This window comes from Acanthopagrus latus, chromosome 9 (genome assembly GCF_904848185.1).
Source record: "Acanthopagrus latus isolate v.2019 chromosome 9, fAcaLat1.1, whole genome shotgun sequence".
Classification (NCBI taxonomy): domain Eukaryota; kingdom Metazoa; phylum Chordata; class Actinopteri; order Spariformes; family Sparidae; genus Acanthopagrus; species Acanthopagrus latus.
The window spans coordinates 12,992,385-13,015,625 of record NC_051047.1 but is presented as its reverse complement, the minus strand read 5'-3'; the positions used below and the strand labels follow the sequence as shown (position 1 = coordinate 13,015,625).

The 23,241-nt window shown below is 40.9% G+C and overlaps 1 protein-coding gene across 1 annotated transcript; it reads left to right on the top strand.

The window, feature by feature from the left end:
* The first annotated feature begins 116 nt into the window (after nt 1-116).
* Nucleotides 117-18,922, top strand: mospd2 (motile sperm domain containing 2). The gene is made up of 15 exons (XM_037108810.1): nt 117-259; nt 356-413; nt 858-1,013; nt 2,074-2,160; nt 2,325-2,479; nt 3,852-3,912; nt 4,080-4,118; nt 4,211-4,335; nt 4,783-4,959; nt 9,915-10,033; nt 15,217-15,310; nt 16,477-16,573; nt 17,114-17,234; nt 17,399-17,501; nt 18,373-18,922. The coding sequence occupies exons 1-15, from the start codon at nt 227-229 to the stop codon at nt 18,523-18,525; spliced, it is 1,578 nt and encodes a 525-aa protein (XP_036964705.1). The 5' UTR covers nt 117-226; the 3' UTR covers nt 18,526-18,922.
* The last annotated feature ends 4,319 nt before the right edge of the window (nt 18,923-23,241 follow it).

Here is a 23,241-nt window from a genome sequence, read left to right as displayed (position 1 = left end):
TTAGATAAACGCCTCTGTATTTAATCTTGAATAGAAGCCAACACTTCCTCAGCTAATGTCGGTTCAAACAAACAACAAACGGAGAGGTGTGGCCACGGCTGGATCCAAAATGGCATCGCCGGGACGTCAGTTGCACAGTTCGCACTGATTCCTCCAGCTAAACGTTAGCTTAACTAGCTAGCTCAACAAGGAACTAACAGAGAAGGAAACTCGGGCACAGTTGAATATGGCTGAAATTGAACACCACGAAGGAGCGCAGGTATTGTAGAGTGCATTAGAGTGCATTTGAGCTGTTTGTATACGTTTATATGTCGAAATGAAAGACATGTCTAACCGGAGCGAACTCTTTTGACAGGATCTTGAGAAGAAAATTGAGGAGACGAGACAGAGATTTAAGAATGAGTTCCTCCAAGGTAACGTTAACAGTTATTTTGTATAAGCTGACATTAACTTTCTCCATAAGCACTCACTTCCTTTAGCATTTATTTGGTGTTATCATCAGCCGGGTACATTCAGATATTGTAGGTTAGCTGTGCACTTGTTACAGCGAGCCGTTACTTTACTTTGTCATGTTGATGTCATCATGACCTAAATGCTGAGAGCCCAGATAAGCTCCAGCAGATAACTAGCTAGCTTTAGCTCAGTATTGCCACATGTACTATTTTAGACTAATATAGCCTGTGTGGGTACAATGTTATTGCCTCAGGTGGAGTTTATTTGAATCTGAAGCTCAATGTGATTTTTGACGCTTTAACAGTGTGTCTTTAAAAGTCAGTGGTTGAACTTGAAAGTGATACTTGACCTCTTTGAATTTGAACGCCATGTGATTCGGCCTTTTGTGTCATGTTTGTTTACAGACTCAACGGATAAATACGACTCCAGAGATGTGGAGAGGCTTCTACAGGATGATGCTGTCGTGGAAGGCTACCTGACATGGAGAATTTATGTTGTCGATGATGCCTTGAAAATGATTGATGAGAGTTTTCAGTGGAGGAAAGAGTTTGGTGTGAATGGTAGGAAGTCACGCTGAGAATTTGTTAATTTCACATTGACCAAAAGTGGGGCTGGACTTCCTTTATGACACTAAACTGATAGCAAACAATATCTTATTTCAAATTTCTTATGTTGCTAACCCTTTTTTTAATGCATTTAATGATGCCAACATTTGCAAATGTTAAATATTGTCACATTGCCTAAATAAAATGTAGGTTTAATTCATGAACAGAGAAGTTAACAAGATAATTCTGTTTTGTAAATGTGCAATACAGGCACAATTTCAGTTCAGGTTCAGTATCCTGTCTACCTAAAAGCAGAAATGTTTACATTGGCCTAATCGGATGTTTGCAAGCTTGCGCCACAGATCAGTTGTTGTCTTTGTGCTGCTCTGGCCTGAACCCAAAACAGAGTGCCGTTGTGTGATAAACACCCATCTCTCCAGGCACACGCTACCCTCGAGGACAATACCTAGTGTTCCTGTTTTCTGAGGAATTTTCTGATGGTGTTTGCTAGTCTTTAATTCAGCAAATTCAATTTGTCAAACAGTTGTTTCTAGGAAACTTGATTTATTCAAGTCATTAGTATCCGTGGGCCATATGTTGTAAGTTCTTTTTTTCAGTTTCTTGACCTGGATTGATGACAAGTTTGTTATTTACTGTCAACGCAAGCAGTTTCACGTTTTAGGGGAACTGGGATCCTCAGCAGATTCTGTAAAAGTGTTGAATAATGGATAGAGAATGACTTCCTCCAGAAACTCAGGAAAGTACTGTATAGCTTTACAGTTATGATTCATCACATGTTTTATACAGTTGCAGCTGCTTTTGACCAGTTCTATTTGTGCTGATGGTCACTCATCTCCAGAAATAGGGCGGGATGGTCTCACGTAGTGTTGCTAAGACATCATGAAAATTCATGCAATCAGGAAAAAAAGTAATTCAAGATTTTTTAAATTCCATTTTAGAAGTTTATTTAAGGTTTAAACCAGTTTTTAGAAATCTTGAGGGACCCTACAGGGCTAATAGTTAGATTCCAAAGAACAGTTAACAGTTTAATTGTGTGTGTGCTTGTGTATTTTAGATCTCAGTGAGAGCACCATTCCCAGATGGATGTTCGAGACTGGTGCTGTCTTCCTCCATGGCTATGACAAAGAGGGCAACAAGCTCTGTATGTACATCCTCTGTTACCATTGTACAAAGTCTTATTGGATACAGTTTTATACACTGTCAGAGATGTGTGCTGCATTAAGAGTAAGTCTCTTACTGAAATTCTACAACAAACACAAAACTACTAATACATTTTTAATCACTTTCTCTGTTTACTTTGTTTAGTCTGGTTCAAAGTAAAGCTGCATGTGAAGGATGCAAAAACAATATTGGACAAGAAGAAGTACGTTGCTTTCTGGCTGGAGCGGTATGCAAAGAAAGAACCTGGGATGCCACTCACTGTGGTGTTTGACATGTCAGAGTCTGGCCTCAGCAATATAGTAAGTCCTTGATGATGGTGTTTTAAAGGAAACACTTCACTCCCTTTTTTGTTTGTGTGTCATGCTATAATCAGCCAGTTTGATTTTGGCTTTTAATATTAACATCTAAGCAGCTGGAAACAGAATCTCTACTTCTTTTTTCTTAAAATATTCATATATGTATAAAATATTCAAACCAAATGTCAAAATAGCTGGTGATCAATTTAATGACACAGAAATTGACTAACCATTGTAGCTCTAGTTATATCCAGGTCTTCAGTATAATTTACTTTGCATTGTTTTTCTCGCTCTCTGTTAAGTAAGCTCACTCTAATGTCAGAAAGAGAGCGTTTCCTGGCTTTGCCTGTCACTTAAAGGCTGTGGAGTATCCTCACATTTCTTGCCGTTTGAGCTGTGGTTTTGCAGGGACTGATGCTCCTCAATGGTTTTACACTTTGGAGATTAAAGCAACCTTTAAATCCCATTGGTCAAATCGAGTGGACTGTCTTAATCCGCAAGACTCGCTGTGTGTCGCAGGCGTTAGGTCCTTGATGAAGCTCTCTGTCAGCCAGGGTGTTTCATCGGCTGGGCTCTCTCCTGGAGAAATGGTTCAATTAAATATAAATAAACCAACATAAGCAAGGCAAAGGGGGATAAATAACTGTGCAACTTGAATATGAAATGAGTAGATTAGAAAAGCATATTGGAAAGCAGCCTTATGGAGGCTTGTTGAACCACAGTACGTGCTGGTGCAGCAGTAGCCAGTGTGATCCCATTAAGGCCGGGGAGTGAGTCTCCTGCATAGCAATAAGGCTTCTAGCCAATTATGGAGCCTGGCCAGGGTACAGGGGCTTTATCTATTGACGTATCGGCTGATGTCTGATGATTGTGATTAATGTAAAGCAGTAAGAAAACAAGCATTTATCATTTTCCTGAGGCAAAAAAGTGATTTATAGCATGTATTCCCTCTGTTAGCCATGCATGATTTTTGTAGCACACCAAACTAAAATGACTGAATAGGAGCCATGTTATTACATACGTGGAGAAGATGCGTTCAACTCTTCAACTTGTTTTTATGAAGATCATTGCTTTGATATGATAAATTCTGTTAGATGTAGGTGGTGCAATCAAATGGTGGCAAAACAGCAATTTAAAAGTATGGCGAGATAACATCCTCAGGTTGTTTGAGGGGGATTGAGTGAGGAGTCATTGAAAGGTGCTTATAATGAATTTTCATGTTCTGTGAAGTAGGTCACTACAGATCTAGAAGTGGTTAAGAGTGAACAAACATTCTCCCTGTTGAAACCCATAAAGCATCTTTTGTAGCTGAGGGGAGCATTAACTGTGTGGTTCTGCTGTTTACGTCAGTGTTTTCTCCCACTTTGTGTTTCAGGACATGGAGTTCGTCAGGTACATTATCAACTGCTTCAAAGTGTATTATCCTAAGTTTTTATGTAAGTCCCAAACAGACATTGTTATAAAAGCATATCAAATATTAATACACATTCACATATCTTTTATTCATTCACATAGCTTTATACTTAAATATACTTATACTTTCACGCTAAATCTGGGATTTTTTTTTTTTAACATGATAAACTTCCTCTTTGTATCATTTTAGCCAAAATGATCATCGTGGATATGCCTTGGATCATGAATGGTAAGAATGAGCATGCCCTCTCTAACCGGTCCGCACAAACTTTCACACAAAGTGTTTCTGACATCTTGAGCATAAACATGTCTCTATTTCAGCTGCGTGGAAGATTGTGAAGTCGTGGCTGGGTCCTGAGGCGATCAGCAAGCTGAAGTTTGCAACCAAATCTGAGATCCCGACGTTCATCGGCCTCGAGTACCTGCCACCTCACATGGGTGGAACGGTACGTTGTTATGTCTTTCTGTATATGAACTCAATCAAACAAGTGTGCGAAAACATTTAGCAATTTATGCAAAGTAACTGCCTCAGAAGTCTTCGTAGCCCGATAAACAGCTACCTGCTCAGTGATTAAATACTTAATATTGATTTATTGCTTTGGTTGTTGACACTGTCCCTTGTGAAATAAAGGTTTGTCAGGTCACAGCTGTTCAGTTGAAAATAATGTATAATTCATCACTTCAGTATTAAATGGTAAATGATAATCTAAAAAACATTAGTTCTATTATTTATCAGAATTCCCCCTGATTACACTTATATTTATTCATATGCAAGTCATGGGACTTTGTTTACTCATTGAAGACATTGAATGTGTCAGCCTCATCTTAAATTGATGTACACGCTTGGAAAAAAAAATGTGTTCATTGATACGACTTATCTGGCTACCATGCAGGACCCCTTCAGATATAGCTACCCACCTCTCCCTGATGACGACTTCCAAACACCCATCTGTGACAATGGACCCATTGTTAGCGAGGACGAGGCGGAGAGCAAAGAGGGTGAACCAGAGGGCAAGGATGGACTTGAGTCCAGCTTCAACTCAACTGAGGTTGCTGTAAAACCCAAAAAGGTACATTGTCTTCCGGGTTTGTTTTTGATTATTATCAATCCTTTCAGAAAGCACGTCTTCACTATTTAATCTCTACAATATAAACCAGAACTGCTCCTTGTGTGTTTTTGTAAGGCTCCACAAAGTGTACCAGGGACTTCTTCTTTGATCTTATTGTCCATCTGACTAAAGATTAGTAATTGTTATATTTGAATAAGGTTGGCAAATGAATGCGTTAAAATCAATAGAGTTTACAATGCTAGTGTTTTTGTTGTCGTCAGTGTAGCTACCCTCAGTGGTGATTGAGTCATGGTCTGTTCTGATTCTGGAATTAGTCAAATAAGATGTCCTATGGTCAGACATTTAGACTGTTTCTTCTTTCACTCATGTTCTTTAAGTTAAGAGCTTGAGATAACCGCATGTAATCAGACCGCTCTGTGGAGACGGCTGTGAATTAAGTGGCAAGTAATGCCCTGATTTCGTTTTTCGTTAAGCTCTTGCTTATTGTCTATGTGAAGGTGACTCGTAACATCTTTGGCCACAGTTAAATCCCGCCAACAAATCCAGTGCATCACAGCCAGCACTCTGCCTCTCATCCTCTCAGCTCCTTGTATGGTCCGCAGAGGTTGTAAAATCAGTCATTTAAGCTCTTCCCTGCTGTAGCTAGATTCATATTCCCGCCAAACAGCAGCATGCAGCCCCAGTGGAGCACCATCACTGAGACGCCCCACAGGCTTCATCTTTGAGTATGCCTACAGCGACCGTGAGCCTCCTTCTCACTGTGGTGTCATGAAATGCTACCTACATGCTGTCAAAGCTGCAGCTTATGTCATATTCTACTCACTCCCTACAGGACCATCCAGTCCTGGCTTAATAATCTTTTTAGCGTCTTTTCTGGCAAGCAGCATGCAGAGAAAGCCTGCAGGGAAATAGACAGAGGGCATCTCAGGATATGCCCGCGATCAGGGCATGACTATTGAAGACTTGTGTGTATGATGTTATTTAGTGTTGCAGCTGTTATTTTCAGATATCTTGTTGTTTTGCTGTCACAGCAGGGATGCTGCAGACTTGGCCTACATTTGATGTGAGGACATAACTGTGCTGTAGTTTAAAGAAACTGTTTCTTGTCGCCCGCTGCCTATAGGACACGGCAGAGAGAGACATAGCTGCGCTGCGTCACCCAAAGCTACTCCCCTGAGCCTCCTAAGCCCCAACAAACAAACAGTGCTCCCATTGTTAATAAACACCACATTCGTCATGCACAACAGATTTAGATTCACAAAGCAGAGATATGCAAATCATTCAATTGTTAGCCTCAGTAATAATCTACAGGCACAAGTTCGGAGTTTGTTAATGCTCTTACTGTAAAATACAAACTTGGCTGCAACTCGCACTCACTTATGGTTTATTTTTAGTGTGACTGGCCTAAACTTGTCCATATAACCCTGGAAAAAGGTGCAAAGCTCCCTATTAGAGCGTTCATGGCTTAAATTCATCTCCAGATGCGAAACCCAATGTTGTAACAAGCACTGTAGTTTTCTAAGGTGTTGCAAACCAAAACATTTGAGTCAGCTCTGCAGAAAAGGGCAAGGTTTTTCAGGTTTGCCCGAGAAACTAGTTAAACAGCCACTCTGTTATGACACATACACAGTGAGTATGTTACAATGGTAAGTGTGGGAAAATGTCTGACTACAAATACTAATGAATTTTAATGGTGAGAGGAAAACAGTGAAACAGTTCTCTCTGGTTAACACCAGGCTTGAATTTTAAAGGGAAATAAAATGACGGTTATTCATGTGGCTTCTGAAAATGCCACTGGTGGACGGTTATGCACAGTCATTATTACCAAGGGAAACTTGGAAACTTTACAAACCTCGCCCTTTAGCCTGGCGCACATTCAAGGCTTTCTGTTAGATATTGAGCAAAAACAAATGAAAACATCTAAAGCAGATACAGTACAAAGAAAGAAAATGTTGAGAGAGGTTAAACGGTTGCATTATATAGTTTTGGGGAAGACATTTTTAATAAAGAGGACTAATATCTTCATTTACTGCTTATGGTATGCCTACAGAAACTTAACAAACTCTTGTTTTGTTGTCATGACTGAATAAACTGAATAACAAACTCACCTTAAAGGACAACACAGTTTCATACTGTTTTACATTGTTTATATTTAGTGGATCCTGCCACCTTATTAGCTTCAAACAGTGCTCTGTGGACCTTATTCTCCTTTGAGAACAGCTTGTTTAATCAGTTATGTGTTCAGTTTATATTATTACCTCATTAATATTGTTCTTCCCCAAAACTGCATATTGCCCCTTTTAGAAATGAACACTAATGTGAAATTTGTAGTTGTCATGACAGGTTAATTGATATGTTTTAAAATCTTCAGTACTCCTGCTTGCAAAGTGAAATCAACTCATCAGACATTAATATACCAGCTTCTCAGCACTTCGAGCCAGTCTGAACGCATTCCACGTTACTTGTGCTCATCTCTCTGCTGTTTGCCCAAATAAACAAGACTCCCCTCCCCTCCCCACCCATCCCCTGCCACCACCCATCCCCACCTGAATTCCAATGGGTTCCATGCAGCACTGCGCTGACAACCTGATAAGCTAATTGCCTCTCTCTCTGTTTTGAAACAAGGGCTGGTGGTGGTAAGGCAGTGTTAAGATCACACCCCATCTCACACACGGAGCTCAGAGTCCGGAAGATTTCTACAGGCTGGAAAGGCAGGTGTACTCACGAGTCTCCGAAATTATAGTGAGCGCACCTCCCTCCCAGTCGACTGATGTCATCACCGCCCCTTGACCTGCCCTGGATCCTCACATTCTAATTTAACCCTCCTAAATTGTATTGCACTGTGTAAAGACCACAACATTTCTGACGTTGTTCTCAAGGGATGTAGGCTACATGCTGTAGCCTAGCTTTTGCACAATATCATGCAAACACTGAACCAAGCGAGACACATTTCACCTTATTATCAGCTCGAGGAAAAAGAGCTAGTACTGTCACTGCTGCTGTAACAGCCTTATCTTCTAACCTCAGATTAAAAACAACTAATTACCATTTTAATATTGTAGATTAAGTTATTAACCCCTCAGCACTACATCTTTGACATGCTTGCCGTTTGAGGGAATTTTAAACAAAAGCCCTCTGTGCCTTGTCCTGTAAGATTATCCTTTACTGGGTCTGTGACTCTGGAGGGTGCTAAATATGCATCTTGTTTTTTATGTACTGTATATAACCAGTAAACACTCCTTTTTTAATGAGCATTTCACTAATCCTTCCATTTAGGAACATTTCAGTGATGATCTTCGATGAATGTTTTTTCAGTGCCTTTGAATTTCATATCTTACACAGAATGTGTCAAAATCATGGTCAAATTCACTAACTTTAGATGTTTTTTTATTATGGTTTATTTTATTTCTTTGTGCATGATCATTATAGTGTAATTGATTTGATTTAATCAGTTTGATTCTTAGAATACATTTGTTTTGTCCTTTTGTAAATCTAAAATGAAATTTTGTATGAATTGATATGGCAAAACCAAAGCCAATGATTTTCACTAAAACACTGTACTTTTGATTATAAAAACTGCCTACTATTTCAAAGTTTTGTTTTATTTAATACTCAAGCATGTTTTACTGTTTTTTTCTACCCCCATTATTACCTACTTGTGTTGAGCTTTCTATTCAAAATGACTAATAAATAGAGACATTTCATCAGCAGCTGATTATCTCTTGATGTCTTCATTGTGGCAGTTGCATGACAGTCAGCCATTAAATTAAGATGACATATTATGTTGCTTATCACAGCAAATGACACACTTCCCCTCTGAGTCACAAATGTTCCCATCACATGCAGAGTACACTCACCTTTGCCCCCCTTCCCTCCCCTTCCTCCCACGATGTGTTCACTCTCCCCATCTTTCTCATCACAATATGTGGCAACGGAAACACAGTGAAAGCATCCATTTACCCAGCTCATGTGCTTTATTTTATAATATCCACCCCTTAATGCAGACGTTTCACAATTTCTATCCTGTCAACTGGTGTGTGGTCTTCTGATCCATCTGCTGATGATTTGGGTCAAAGTTTGGGGATGTGAAGCAAAACACTCCCTGAATGAGGAATACTATGATGATGATTTGTCTGTCTGGTTGAACTGCTTTGGTCCGTGGTTCTTTGTTTTGTCAAAAGACATGAGTTTGTGGGTTACTTAGGTTGTGTCCTCAAATGGCAATGTTCCTTGTTCTGTAATCCTACTATGAACATTAGAACCTGTATCCAGCTAGTGTTGGATGGGCACACAATCAAGCTTCTTCACACTGCTTTTTAAAGCCTATTCCGTTCTCTGCTCCAAAAAATTCTGCCTTGAAAAGACACCCCAAAACTTCTCAGGTGCACTATGAGATTTATTGCGTGATGTTGTATTAACACTGCTTTATCCTGGCTAGGTGTATCTAGTGAACTGGTCACGGCGTGTTTGTGCCTTGCTTGTGTGATTTGGGTCAAAGTTTGGGGATGTGAAACACAACACTCCCTGAATGAGGAATATTATGATGATGATTTGTCTGTCTGGTTGAACTGCTTTGGTCCGTGGTTCTTTGTTTTGTCAAAAGTCATGAGTTTGTGGGTAACTTAGGTTGTGTCCTCAAATGGCAATGTTCCTTGTTCTGTAATCCTACTATGAACAAAGGTCAGGAGTCATCACGAGAGTTCTCGGTACAAGAAAAAATACAATTTTCAAGGAAGATCCTATTTTGATAACATAACCCTTTACCCTTATTTCACAAGAACCATTTATTCATCATTACTGATGACTGATGAGAGCTTCATTAACTGATAGCTTTTTCCACATGAAGGGCAAGGGTCAACACATTTCATTCACAGTGAAGAGCCAGATAAGAGTCGATCATTACACTATCAGTAGTCTGACTCTCTTTTCTAATTAAGTGCTCTTTGTTGTTCCAGGTGAATTTCCTGGAAGACAGTTTGAGGGCAGAGGACAATGATAAAACAGACACGAACGCCAGGATCAAGGGAGCCAGGAAGCCACTGACCACCTTCAAAGGGCTTCTGCTGGATGTCAGGTAGGTTACAGCTGACTGTGGTCACATTGTCTTACAGACGAGACCCTTGTCCCCTAAAGGGTCCTTAGTAAAGCCAATGTTTTATTTACACAACATGTTTACCTGACTGTGCATCACAAACCTTTGTGGGGCCATGCAAATTTACATGCGCGTACAACCTCCCCTTTTTCCGTTGGTTTGTCAATCTGTTGACAACTTTGTCTGGACTGCAATATCTCCACAACCACTGGATCCAAGCAAGTTTTGAACAAACAGAGGATGCAACCTAACGACTTTGGGGATCCTTTGACTTAACTGTAACACCACTGGCAGGCTGACTTGTTTGGATTTTAGTGAAGTGTCTCAAAAACGTTTGCAGTTGATTGCGTAAAAAAATTGTACAGACATTCATGTTACCCAGAGGATGAACCCTAATGACTCTGGTGTTCTCTTGACTTTAATCTAGCATCGCCAGCATTTTTACATCTTTTGCTTTTAACGAAGTGACTTGACAATTATTGGATGGATTGCCTCGTAATTTTGTACAGGCATTCATGGTTGCCAGAGGATGTAATATAATCACTTTGGTGATCCCCTGGCTCTTCATCCATCATCACCATCAGGTCAAAACTTCAGTCATGGCTAAATCATTGCAAACCTACTGACATTCACATCAGCCTAAGTTGTGCTTTTTGTTAAGTGCTGATTATCAAATGTCAGCTAACACAATATGACACACATGCTAGCCATGGTAATTGTGTCATCATGAACATGTCAACATGCTGACGTTGGCATCTAGCTCAAAACACCACTGTACCTACTATAAGAATAGTGTAGAGCCTCGCATATACTCCCAAACAGGCACGTACAGACGGCTGCATTTTCCCATGGATATGTAGTGGTTCTGATCATACTGTTTTTCATATATGCTTTCCACACATGCACAGGTGTATTCTGTAGATCATTGTGGCATCGTCACAACAAATTCGAGATGCGCAGATGCTCACACGGAGCATCCAGATTGTGTCATTTTCTAATTCTTTGGGCACTTCAACACCTGTAGATTGTTTACTTTGATCAGAACTAAAGGGTAAAGAAATGAACAAGTTCTTGCCAGGTTCCTCTTCGCACTGTTTTTGAAGCATAAACTATAACAGCATACAGACCAACAGGTAATCAGTGATTGAACAGTTCTGGCAACTGTCATCTTGTGTCGTCATCGCTACATGGAACAACATGAAGAAATCAAATTCTGGTGGCAGACAGCTGGTCATGCGGCCCTTCAGTGCCTCTCCTGGGTATAATTATGTTCTCTGGTGCCACAAAGAGCTCATAAAGGAATAACTTATTGTGATTACAAGCATTACTTGTATTGTTAGACCTTCAAATCTACCTCATGTTGTGAGAAATAACAAGGGGGTTTTATTGTGTCACACCCTTTTTATGGGCTTCAAAGCACTCAAAGTACACAGATTAAGGTTCAAGATCAACACAGTGCTTTGAGCAAGGAAAATCCCTGCATGGCGCTCAGATGTGACCATGGTTACCAAATGATTTGAATAAATGAACTCATATGAGTGCTTCCTGTATAGTTCACAGTCAGCAGACACATCTTAGTTTAGCTTTGGAACTCATTGTAGAACTTATATCTTCTGTCACTTAGACGATCCCTTGAAAGGGACAGTCTTTGTCCAGTTGTTCAGTCTGGACCAGAGTTTGACTGACGGTTTTTACGTCAGCCTGAGCAAACTGTGCTGCAATTGTTCCAATAACATTTTGCCTCCCAGAATCCGGTTCTGATGCCTGAACATGAAGAGAGTACCAGTCCAATACCAGTGGGGTTTTACTGTGTCATGCACTTTTTATAGGCCTTATTTCCTCTACACTACTGACCCTGGATGGACCTGATTGAGCTTAAATAAGATGGTTTCTGAATACTGGATACTTGTGCAATTAAAATTGATTAGGTTTCACAAACCTGCATTGGTCACTATTGGGAAGTACCAGTGTCCCGTTTCTAAAAAAATATTTATTTGGTGGAATCGGATCAGTGCAGACTCACTCCTGTACTCACTGGTCCTGATGCTAGCATTTTAAGCAGTGTCAGAGGAATTTCTAATTTCTAGTATAAGAACCTGTATCCAGCTAGTGTTGGATGGGCACACAATCAAGCTTCTTCACTGCTTTTTAAAGCCTATTCCATTCTCTGCTCCAAAAAATTCTGCCTTGAAAAGACACCCCAAAACTTTTCAGGTGCACTTTGAGATTATTTTAGTATTAACACTGCACTATCCTGGCTAGGTGTATCTAGTGAACTGGTCACTGCGTGTTTGTGTGTTGGGTTGCCATACATAAAAAAGACACAATTTAATTGCCTTGTAGATATTGACAAAAATGTTCTCCACACATATTGGCTCAAAGCCTAAAGCCATTATTGATGTGTTTGTATCTTTACAGCCTAATTGATCTGGTCACACGTGGTCAAGAATTAAGGAAGCTACCAATCAATAGTTCAGCGAGAGGCAGTGGCCAATGATCAATTGAACTTTAAGGACAAGTTTTAATTGAGCATTCATTGGCCTTACAAAGGCTTTTGACTTGGAAAGGGTTGTATTGCTAAGGAGTACAGCAATAACACAATGATCTGGCTCGTTGTAGGGTAAACACTTTGTAGTGCATTCACACACTGTATGATACTGCTCCTCGTTCTCATGAATACTGTCCATGGAGTTCTGTTTTTACAGAGTAGTGGCTTTGATGTGAGGATTTTGACAGCTCTGGGCTGTGAATTATAGTGATAAACAGATTTAAATGAGCCTTAAATGCAATTATGCTTCTGAGCTGTGTTAGTCTTAATTCGAGGCTGTGGGCTTTAGAGGGGAATAGGGGGGCTTTGATCTTGTGTATGCCAAAGGTTTCCAGAGCCCGAAGACTAACTCTGAGCTCCAGCGAGCGCCAAACCCTACAGCTGGTTTACTGGAGGAAAGGGCGCATAAAGGCATGGAAAAAAAAACTATATCTTTGTTCTTAGCAATTTTAGTCCATGACGCATCAATGAGCAGCTTTATACATGTGAACCAAATATTATAATCCATTTCCTGGTTCCTTCTTGGCAGAGTTAAAGTCCCCAATGCGATAAATGTTCACTGTTCACTGCAGCTGAATATGTCAAATTACAAACTATTCATAGTCAAGTTAGACTGTTGCGTTATTGGCTAGAAGATTCATCAAGTGCACAGCAGCAGCATGCATCAGAGATCGAGGCTATGTGCCTCCAATTTTAGGCCACGGATTTGCTTTGGCTCAAGATTTCACAGCTTTGACATATGATCACAGATCTTTTCTGTTCAAAGTCCAACTGAAATGCAACGTGTTCCTCCTCGTCGACAAAATAAGAAATCAAATTTATGTTTCATACTTTTGGTTCAATGATGGTGCCCGCATTTTTCTTGCATTTATTTGCAACAGTATTATTAGTTCTTCAACTTACATGAATGAACAACCTGTTTCCATACAGCCAGTGTATTTGTCTCATTTGCAACCATATTTGCATATGGCAGTAACATTAGCAGTTTATCATGGGCAGATGATCACTGACTAAACTTGGGCAACATCCAACTCCACAGCACAAAAGCCACAGCCTTTGAGCAACAAACCACATTAAACTTTCAACTAAAGTTTCCTTCCTGTGTGACTTACAAACTGGAACATGTCTTTCATTGCTTGTTGAATAGAGCTGGTCAGCTGCAGAACATAAAATAGAATGTAAGCAAATCTGCAAATATCACTGGTCCATTTAGATGATGGTGTGGCATCATTCAAGCCAAATCAGGTGTTGTGCTAAAACTTCCAGTTCATACATTAATTTTGAGTGTGGGTAATGCGTTTAAGCTGCAGGGTTGTTCTAAAAATATGCAGTGGCCCTGTGGTGAAAAGCTGAACCAGAATCAACTTTGGGAGAAATGAAACCCGGCATCATGCTGCGATGGCCAATCACATGACCTGCTGGTCAGCAGTATTGTTGTTCAAGCTGTTTAAACTAAATACGTAAAATGACACTATAAATATAGCCTTCTAGTTTGCTTGGTGCCTCAGACAACATGCTGCACAGAGTTTGCATCAGCAGGGAAGGAGAAATGACACTGAAAGCTCTTTGTGGATGGATACAGTCTCTTTTTAAGAGTTGCTGCTCCCAAGCTGGAAACATCGCGCTAATCCAGGCAGAGTTTTACCCGTTGGGTCGTCCCACACCACCACACAACCCGGTGCTAATTGCCACGAATCCTGATTATATCTAAATACTGTCTGAATTTGAATACTGCAACCAATACACTGTGACTCCTATGACTTGTAAGCCAGTGTGTTTACTTTCTCTCGATGACCCTGCTGAAGATCAAACACAGACATCACCAGGCCCCTACAGTCACATAAGACGAGACAGAAAGGGAGTATTTCCCTTTTTGAGATTTCCCTAAAGACATTTTTGTCCTCCATTTAAATGATTAAAAAATATTGACACTTTATTTCTAAAAAATATCTTGAAGTTCTTCAAATTGCCTGAGAGCCAAGTAGAAGCCTTAAAGAGATCCATATGGGTGAAAAATAAGCAGCGCATCAGAGGCTTTGAAAGAGGTTCATACAGATGCAGTCAGGGGCTGTGGTAGAAGCTGTCTTGAAATCTATAAACCACAAGATGTTAACTCTCCTATCTCCAAACTTGATAATTAGGTTGATCGCCTAATAAATGAATCGGCTATTTATTCAGCTCCATATTATTTTCTCAGTTGGTTTTTGGTAATATGATTAATTACAAATATGTTAAGTAACATGTACCACAAAAGGCATCTTATCTGCTGGTATGATAAGGGAGTCAAGGCAGGTCGTGCATTATTACCTTTCTTATCTGCCTGTCTTGTTGAGAAGGGTAATGGAAGGGGAAGTGTTGCAAGAAAATCTTGCAAGAGGCACAGAAATTGTAACACACCATTCCGTATTAATAAGACGCATAGTAGAGAAACAACAAAGCATGCTGGGAAGGAAAGAGGAACCCCCGTCTGCATCGAGCAGTTGTATCACTATTGAAGTCCACAAATAGACACTTTATAGCATAAAATGACTGGGACCTGAGTCTCTGATTTCCACCCTGGCAGCTTTCTTAAGTAGCTCCTGTTTCTCACACTGTGTTTTTTTCTCTCACCCTGCAGCCCTTCAGAGGAGCTCAGCTTTGGTTCAGGGGAGACAGAGAAAAAAAGCCTCATTATCCTGAGCAATGTGACCAAAAATCAAGTGGCCTTCAAGGTGAGTGTAAAGGCACTCACATGCATGTGTCATCTGTTTACAGAACAACTGCTAATTTGAGCATTCATAACAGTGGTCTTTGTGTCTGCTGTGTTGAGTGTGTTCTATAAAATCACCCCAAAAACACACCTTGTTTTGGGGATTTTTTTATCCATGATTCCATATTAGCAAATCAAATCAATTGGAAATCAGTTTTGTTTATGTAGCCCAAAATCACAATCTTGTTGCCTCTGTGGGCTTCACAATCTATACAGTGAACAACATCCTTTCTCCTTAGACCCTTGAATAGAGTAAGGAAAAATGTTGCATAATAACAGGAGATGAAGTAGATGCATCGTGTACAGAAATATGATGCAAGTAAATGTTAAAATAATAAGTGAAGAATGATGACCAAGGAAGATGACTGAACAGGCTGACATGTTGCCAAGTGGTCTTGCCTCTCCACCGGGATGACCTGGAAAAAGATATTAGTCCTTAACCACAGCATAAAGTTATGGATTGTTGCTTTCTCATCAGCAGGACAGGCATGAACTCTAATACTGAAGTTAAGAGACTCATTGAGACTGAGACCAGTCTTACTGAAAGGACGCTGCAAGGACTTGGCAATGGAAGACTGAGGATTAACTAATGGTTAAGCCTAGCCATAGGTTTTAAGCTTGGATTTAAAGTCCTCAACAGAGTCGGAATGTCTAATGTCAGCAGGGAGGATATTCCAGAGGAAGGGGGCAAGATGGGAAAAGGCTCTGTAGCCAAAAACAGCAGAGCCAGTTGTGGAGGAGGCTTGTTGTCTGATGTAGCCTTGAAACTACTGAAACCAGCGTGGTACCAAATGACATTGCAACAACCAGGTGCACTTAAAAGCTCCTACAAGACAATGGCATAAGAAGGCCTACATTCAATAGGAGAGGTGGTATCACAATACAAGTGTTTACAGGCGGGACCATAGAAGTGTAGAGCACAAAGAGCAAAACAAAAAAAAATCATCAGCTAAATTAACTTTGGTGGCTGTTGATATTCCTCGGCAGGCCGTCTGTGTGGGAAACACTGATGGTACATTGTCTTTCTAATGGTTTAAGAATATTGGACAAAACAAGGGAAACTGTGTCTGGCTTTATTCCTATTTTCTGATATTTTACAGTCACACAATGCCTCTAATGTTCTCCCAGGTACGGACCACAGCTCCTGAGAAGTACAGAGTGAAGCCCAGCAGCAGCAGCTGTGAACCTGGAGCATCAGTAGATATAGTGGTGTCTTTACATGGAGGTACTGCACTTAAGCTCTGCACTCTTCTCCTCTCACAGAAGATACTTCCGAGTCTTGAACCTCAGAATAATCAAATGGTCCGGTCTCTTACCTTTCCAACAAGCCACTTTTGCTGTACCTGACATACATATTTCAGGAGTTATAAAAGAATCATCTTTCCAAAAACAAACCGTCAGACAGCTGACAGCGCTGTGCGAGTTAAAACATTTTGTAGCCTTCAAAGCGTTGAAATGTCAGCTGCAGGTCATGATATGCCGCATAGAACTCAGAGGAATCAGCACTACCTATTCCAGGGTTTCTTTTTTTCCCCTTAGCTTTTATGCTGTGGTGTTTTGTTTTTCCTCTATACTGTCATGTCTAGCACTTACAGCCCCTCTGTTGCTGTTTCTCAACCAAGTCCATCAGCGGCCTTGGTTTATCAATTTAAATTCTTCTTTCATATGTACTGAAAAAATCTAACCCTCTATCTAAAGACTGATAAACAGCAACAGCATTGTATTGGCTGCCATAACTTTATTCCCTGTTTCATGTTTTGTTCAGGTTCTCAAGCCTCTCCACAGGATAGATTTTTGGTTATGGCTGCTGAGATGGACAATGTTGGATCACAAGAACTTCCTCAGTTCTGGAAAGAAGTACCAAAAACTAAGATCATGGAACACAGGTACCCATTTGTGCTGTCTTATTGAGCCATGTCAGTAAATATGTGAAAGAATTTGTACACTCTCTGTGATGGTCTATTGCACCGCAGTTCTCATTAGAGCTGTGACTTGTAGGCCTTATATCACCCGGACGGCCTCCACTCATTAGATCGTGACTTTCCCACAGATTGCGCTGTCATGTTCTCGAGGGCTCTAAACCCACAGTGAGTCCTCTCAGGGACAGCCCTGTGGAGATGGGGAGCAATGGACAGCAGGAATTAAGCACAGCGGTGAGTTATGTGGAAGAGAAGCTTTGTCGCTCTAAAGTGCTTATTATTTGTAAAGGATCATTTAAAATAAAAAAATAATAAAAATTCAGTCAGTTTTTGTATTTTTACTGTTTAATCTAAAAACACCCACACCCTGACACTGGATGATGACTCAAATTCAGCATCATTAAGGACAGTATCTGGGTTAAGTTTACAGCATGAGGCACAAGTGCCATGTTTCTTACATTCTTAAAGGAATAGTTCAGCATTTTAGCTTATTCGCTGTCTTGAGAGTTGGATAAGAAAATCGATATAACTCATATCTGTGTGTTAACTGCAGAGCTGGAACAGTGAGGCAGTCAGCCTAGATTATCATAAATACTGGAAATGAGGGTAAACAGTTTGCCTGGCTCTGTGCAATGTCAAGAAAAACACTTTCCAACATTTCGAAAGAATAATTGATGATTTGTGGTTTTAGTAGTCATCGCGTGCTGTAACTGTTGCTGTTGTTGGCGAAATATCTTGACAGACATTAGTTCAAGTGCCTGCCCAGCACTTCAGTGTCTCTCTCTGCCAATTGACTCAGAACCTCAAGGTGACAACAAGACTCTGCACTTGACTGTTGTTCACCAGGGACTAGTTAAAGCACTCAAGTTCCCTTAAAACCAAACCATCATTTTGGCTTATGTACATAATAAACAAACAAAATACAACAGGGATGTATTTTTTAAACGTAGTTGAAATAGTCGCTTCTCCTTGCTTGCAGTCTGTATGTTAAGCAAAGCTGTTGCCTCTAAATCCTTTCAGTTAATGATTGGCTACATGATTCTTTAAGGTCTTAATTCTATAAACAACACACAACAAACAATTTTTTTTTTCCTAATCTCACTAGCTCATGCGCGTGATGGCCTGCAACTCCCGGCTGGAGCAGAAGCTGAATTCGTGTCTGTGGGTGCAGAAGGTTCTCGTCGGGTTGGTGCTGATCCTGGTGGTACTGAACGTGCTGTGTCTCTTCCTGCTGGGTACTTCCCAGCAGCCATCCTGACCTGCCACAGCTCCCTCCGCCTGCATTTGTCGACCACAGACAGACAGACAGACGGGCGGCTCCAGCGTGGCCGCAGTCGACCACCTGAGGGAAGTTCCTCTGAAACGGTCCACCTCTCTTTCCCCGGTCCTCCTCACAGGCTGCTGTCATGGCGAAGAGGAGGGCTGACTTTAGGGACATGTAAGTTGTGATAGAAGAAGATTGTCTCTTTTCAGACACTTGAGCGTTAATACAGCAGAGACACTTTTAACAACGTGGCATCAAATCAGTAATGTTATTTTTTAAGGCTGATCATGGAAAAGTGTATTTATTGCAGTTATTTTTGTGATCATAATGTACATTTTTTTTATATTGTATAAATCTACAGAATATAAAATAAACACTTTGTCAATTTGCATATAGTCTTTTCATTTAACCTGTGAAAACACCAGAGATCCTGAGATGGCAGTCATTTGACAGCTCATTTAAGCAGACACGAGCTTCTGTGCCCACCCTAGATCCTACAACAACCAATGTATGATTGTGTAGACCAGTGACCCGCTCTCTCTTCTTTCTCCTAACTCCTGCGTTTTGGTCTATGAATATGAACTATAATAAGTTTGTGCTCCCACTACTCTCAGGCAGGGGTAGTTTTGGGTATTGAATTGACATGTTTTTGCCAGACCAAATATTTTCTCAGGATAGTGTTAAGTGTCCACATTCAGTGATACTGTTAGCAGTTACAGGTCATCTGCAGGCTAATTATTGCATTAAAAACTTTAGGTGGGAAAAATAGATAAATAATTCAGTGCGTTCAAACACCTAAAGATCAATGCCAGAAGCACTTACAGAGCTTCAAGTGGCTTGGTTAAAAATTCCAGCATAGGCGCTCCTGGATAATTTTACATACATTTCCAGTAATGAGGACAGGTTGTGCAGCTAAAAAGAGCATCTTCTCACCTCTTTTGTCTTGAGTCATAGCTGTTTCAGTCGCCCAGTTGTGCTGGTTTACATAAGTGCTCGCACTCTTTAATAAACCCTCATTAGTACGGAGGTGTCTAATTGAAAACATTGCGGTGTCTGACCTTACTAAACCTCTTCACACTCAGACCAAGCACCCACAGGAGATCTCTGTCTCCGCTATCTCTCCTATTTGTTTTAATTACCCCGACACCGACAAACTAAAAATACCAAAGCAATTACTGGCGAGTGGAAAGACGTGGCGCAACCCACTTGTAGCTTAGTAGAAAGCACTGATATCTATAACAAGATCCGGCTCGGAGCAATCAGGATGTAACTGGGTTATTAGATGTGTGCGCATAAGGGTTGTCTGGCATCAACATCGGAGGCTTGATCGCAGTAGGTGGCGGCTGCTCGCATGCGAGGAGCCTATTAGAGTGACTCATGTAATAACGAGTCAACTAATCCTGCGCTGATTATGAACACTGGGATGTTTTGGTCGCCACAAATTGTTTATTCCCCAAAGATTTGTGTTGCGTTGCCTGTTCTATAAGTCGTGGTTAGCCTTCATACGGGTCTTATAAAAGCTCTCCTTTAATAGCCGTTTGTAGAGGGATAGTTTTAAGCAAGCGTGTGCGCTGAGTGTAAAACTCGCATTAAGTCTTTTCCTCTTTGCGCTATTTGGGTAGAAAGTGCTCTGTATGCACTAAAAAGAGAGAGGTTGGGGGGGGGGGGTAAATGGAGCGACTGCCTCCAGAGAACGAAGGTAAAAGCTTAAGTATCACACATAGGTTGGTTGATTCTAAGTGCATCTAAGTGCTACCCAGTACCTCGCTCAACCCAGGATGTTGTGTTTCGCTGTGCAGTGTAGCTGAACAACAGCTCCGTCAGTGCCGCCACTATCGCTGTAGTGGAAAATTATTTGCCCGCTCATTTCACACTGATGACCAGACACACACACACACGCGTCTCACCTGATATGTCTATATTTCAGTCATTAAAGGCGGCACGTGTGACAGGTCCGACGCACCGTGGTATTGATTTAACATTAAACACCGGTTAAATCGAAGCCGGGTTCAATGTGTGGCCGAGCCCCAGGACACTCGTGTGACGTGTGAGCGGGCGATGATTTAGTTCAGCCGACAAATTGGGACAAGGGGGGATTGATGGTCAAGTTAATGAACGCTTGCACGTAATAAGAAGGGTGTGTTAGCTGTTGTCGCCATGGGAAAAAAGATGTTGAGCTACGGCACCACACGCGGCCCTTTTCATCCTCTCTGTGTCTAAAAGTCGCTGCTAATACGGCGGTGGTAGGGCGGCTGGATGTAACTGACAACAGTTGGAACAAAAATCTGTGGCAGAGGTGTCGGTATTCTCCAAATCCACAAGTCGGTTGTCTTTCGATTCTAAGGTCACAGTTGTTGGCCTTTTGAGGATTGATTTGTAAAGACCAATAGATGAGCAGTTTTACGCTCTGACAACTGTCATTTACATTTTTCAAATTCCTCCTTAGAAAAGTGTTATGACCACCATATATTTTGTAATGGCCATATGGTCAAGATATGTTTGGCCCTTTCTTGGCTTTATTCAGTAGTACAGCAGAAGCGTGACAGGAGATTGGGACGAGAGAGAGAGGATGACCCTGGGCTGCTGCCACGGGGACACGGGGACTGTTCTACCAACTGAGCTAAATTATTTATTTAGAATATAACACCTTGCTTTAACTTTCAATGATCATAATTAAAAGCCAATTTCAATGGACATTGGGGGATTTTTCCCATTATCTCGAGAAATCAGGTTTGTGATCTTGAGATAAGGGCATTCAAAAAACAATCACATCTTTGGCCGTTCCTGGCTTCCGTATATATTACAATAACGATACACAATCAATATATTGACCAGCCTTAAGTGGTGGTAAACATTACTCCGCTTCAGTAACCATGTAGCAATACAAAAAGGATGCAATCCATACCCAGCAAGAGAACGCTTATGGAGTATTGTCCGTTCTCCTTCTTCACCATTTTTCTTCTTTTTCTTTCCCATCAATCCTAAACCTGTTTCCTGCTTTTACCTCCTGGCGGGGTCCATCAGCCCCACTGATTGGCTGTATGCACAGACAAACACGCAGGTCAGAGGTCAGTGAGCCCTTCAAGAGTTTCGGGTACAGATGGTGACAGCTGACATGCTGCTCCCAGCTTTGGGGACATCACAAAAGATGCCTCGCTCACACTCACGTATTTATGCGACTTGTGTGGAGAAAAGTATTGAGAGGATCAAGAGGAGAAGACGGATCTGTTTTGCATCTCGTGCTCCTGCTTCAGGCCGCGGATAAGCAAATGATTACCATGAAATCTGCCGGCACATCTCAAATACGAGATTAGGGCAAAGCAGAGGACAAGTGACCTATATAAAAAACAATGTTTTTTTTTTTTTTTTTTTGGTTTTTCAGAATCTGAATCAGTGGGAATGAGAATGTTGAGATCCCTGCTTCATCTCTGTTGCAGTGTCCCCTCTTCTCCTCAGGTTATTATAACAAGCAGGCTAATGTGGCACCATAAGGAAACAAGAAGCTAATAAATGCTCCTCTTTTAACCATCTGCATGAGACTGTTCTCTACTGTGCTGAGCTTTGAGGACACACTGGCAGAATGTAACTGGGTGATGATGCATTCATTCACACAACAAACGCTTCAGTGTCACTTCTTTATATATGATCTGTCTCATGCTTTTTTTTTTTCCCCTACTGCATTCAGCGTTCACACTATGTTTGGTTTTTTTTCTTGCGCTGAGCATATTTTCAGTCTCTTCAGTCTCTCGGGGAAACAGCTGATTTTTCACAGAACCATTTGCATAACAGTAGATTCTCGGGGATTTTTTTTTTTTTTTTTGACAGAAAAAGAATATCATTTTAAAGGCACGTCTCTCCACATTCCATGAATTTCCATATTTTTCTTCTTTTTAAACACAGACCGGAGGAAAAAAATGACACAGAGTGTTTCTTAAATAGACAAACACGACACACTGTGTAACTGGATAGTAATCATCTCCTCCATCTCCTCTTCTTCTGGCCTGCGGAAAGCCGATCATTAGCTTATGTTAGCAGATTCCATTTCTAAACTGACTTTAGCTACTGTTGTTTTCTGTTAGAGGAGCAGGTAGAGGCACTGAGATGAGGTACCCCCCCCCCCCCCCCCCCCCCCCATTTAGGGACTTGAGACTTGACTTGGACTCAGAAGACAAAGACTTGTGACTTGACTTGAGACACGATGACTCGGTTGACTTGTCTGTGTTCATTTTCTGTTTTCAGATATGTCGTTTGATGTCTGGCAGTCAGTATTTGGAATTTGAACACGGATGGGAAGGAAATATTTTTGTGACTGGGAGGAAATTGAGAAAGCTTTTATGGAGTCTTTTTGTTGGATTATATGTTTTTCACTAAATCTTTATGAACGCATTTGAAAGATTTTTATACTGTTTCAACAGGTTGGATTGGAACATGGTTTGAACGCATGTCAGAAACAAAAAAAGTGCCCTTTGAGTGCTGTTTCTGCACATTGGTGCCCCACCACATGCAGCTGGTCCCCTTTTTCATTTTTTTTTTCACCCCTGCCACTGAGTCTGCCACTGACTAACACCTAATCTTTTCTCTTAAGAAAGACCAGATACCGCAGGGAAAGTGGAATGACTTGGGATTTGCTTGAGGCTCGGACCAAATGACACTGGAACCATTTACAAGAATTCTGTAAAGAGGACATGGACGGCACAAAAAGATTTTATA

Excerpts from the sequence above, each read along its gene's own strand:
- mospd2 (XM_037108810.1), top strand. The coding sequence starts at position 227 with ATGGCTGAAATTGAACACCACGAAGGAGCGCAG. Across the intron at positions 414-857 it reads TAAGAATGAGTTCCTCCAAG|ACTCAACGGATAAATACGAC; the intron begins GTAACGTTAACA and ends GTTTGTTTACAG. Across the intron at positions 4,336-4,782 it reads CACCTCACATGGGTGGAACG|GACCCCTTCAGATATAGCTA; the intron begins GTACGTTGTTAT and ends GCTACCATGCAG.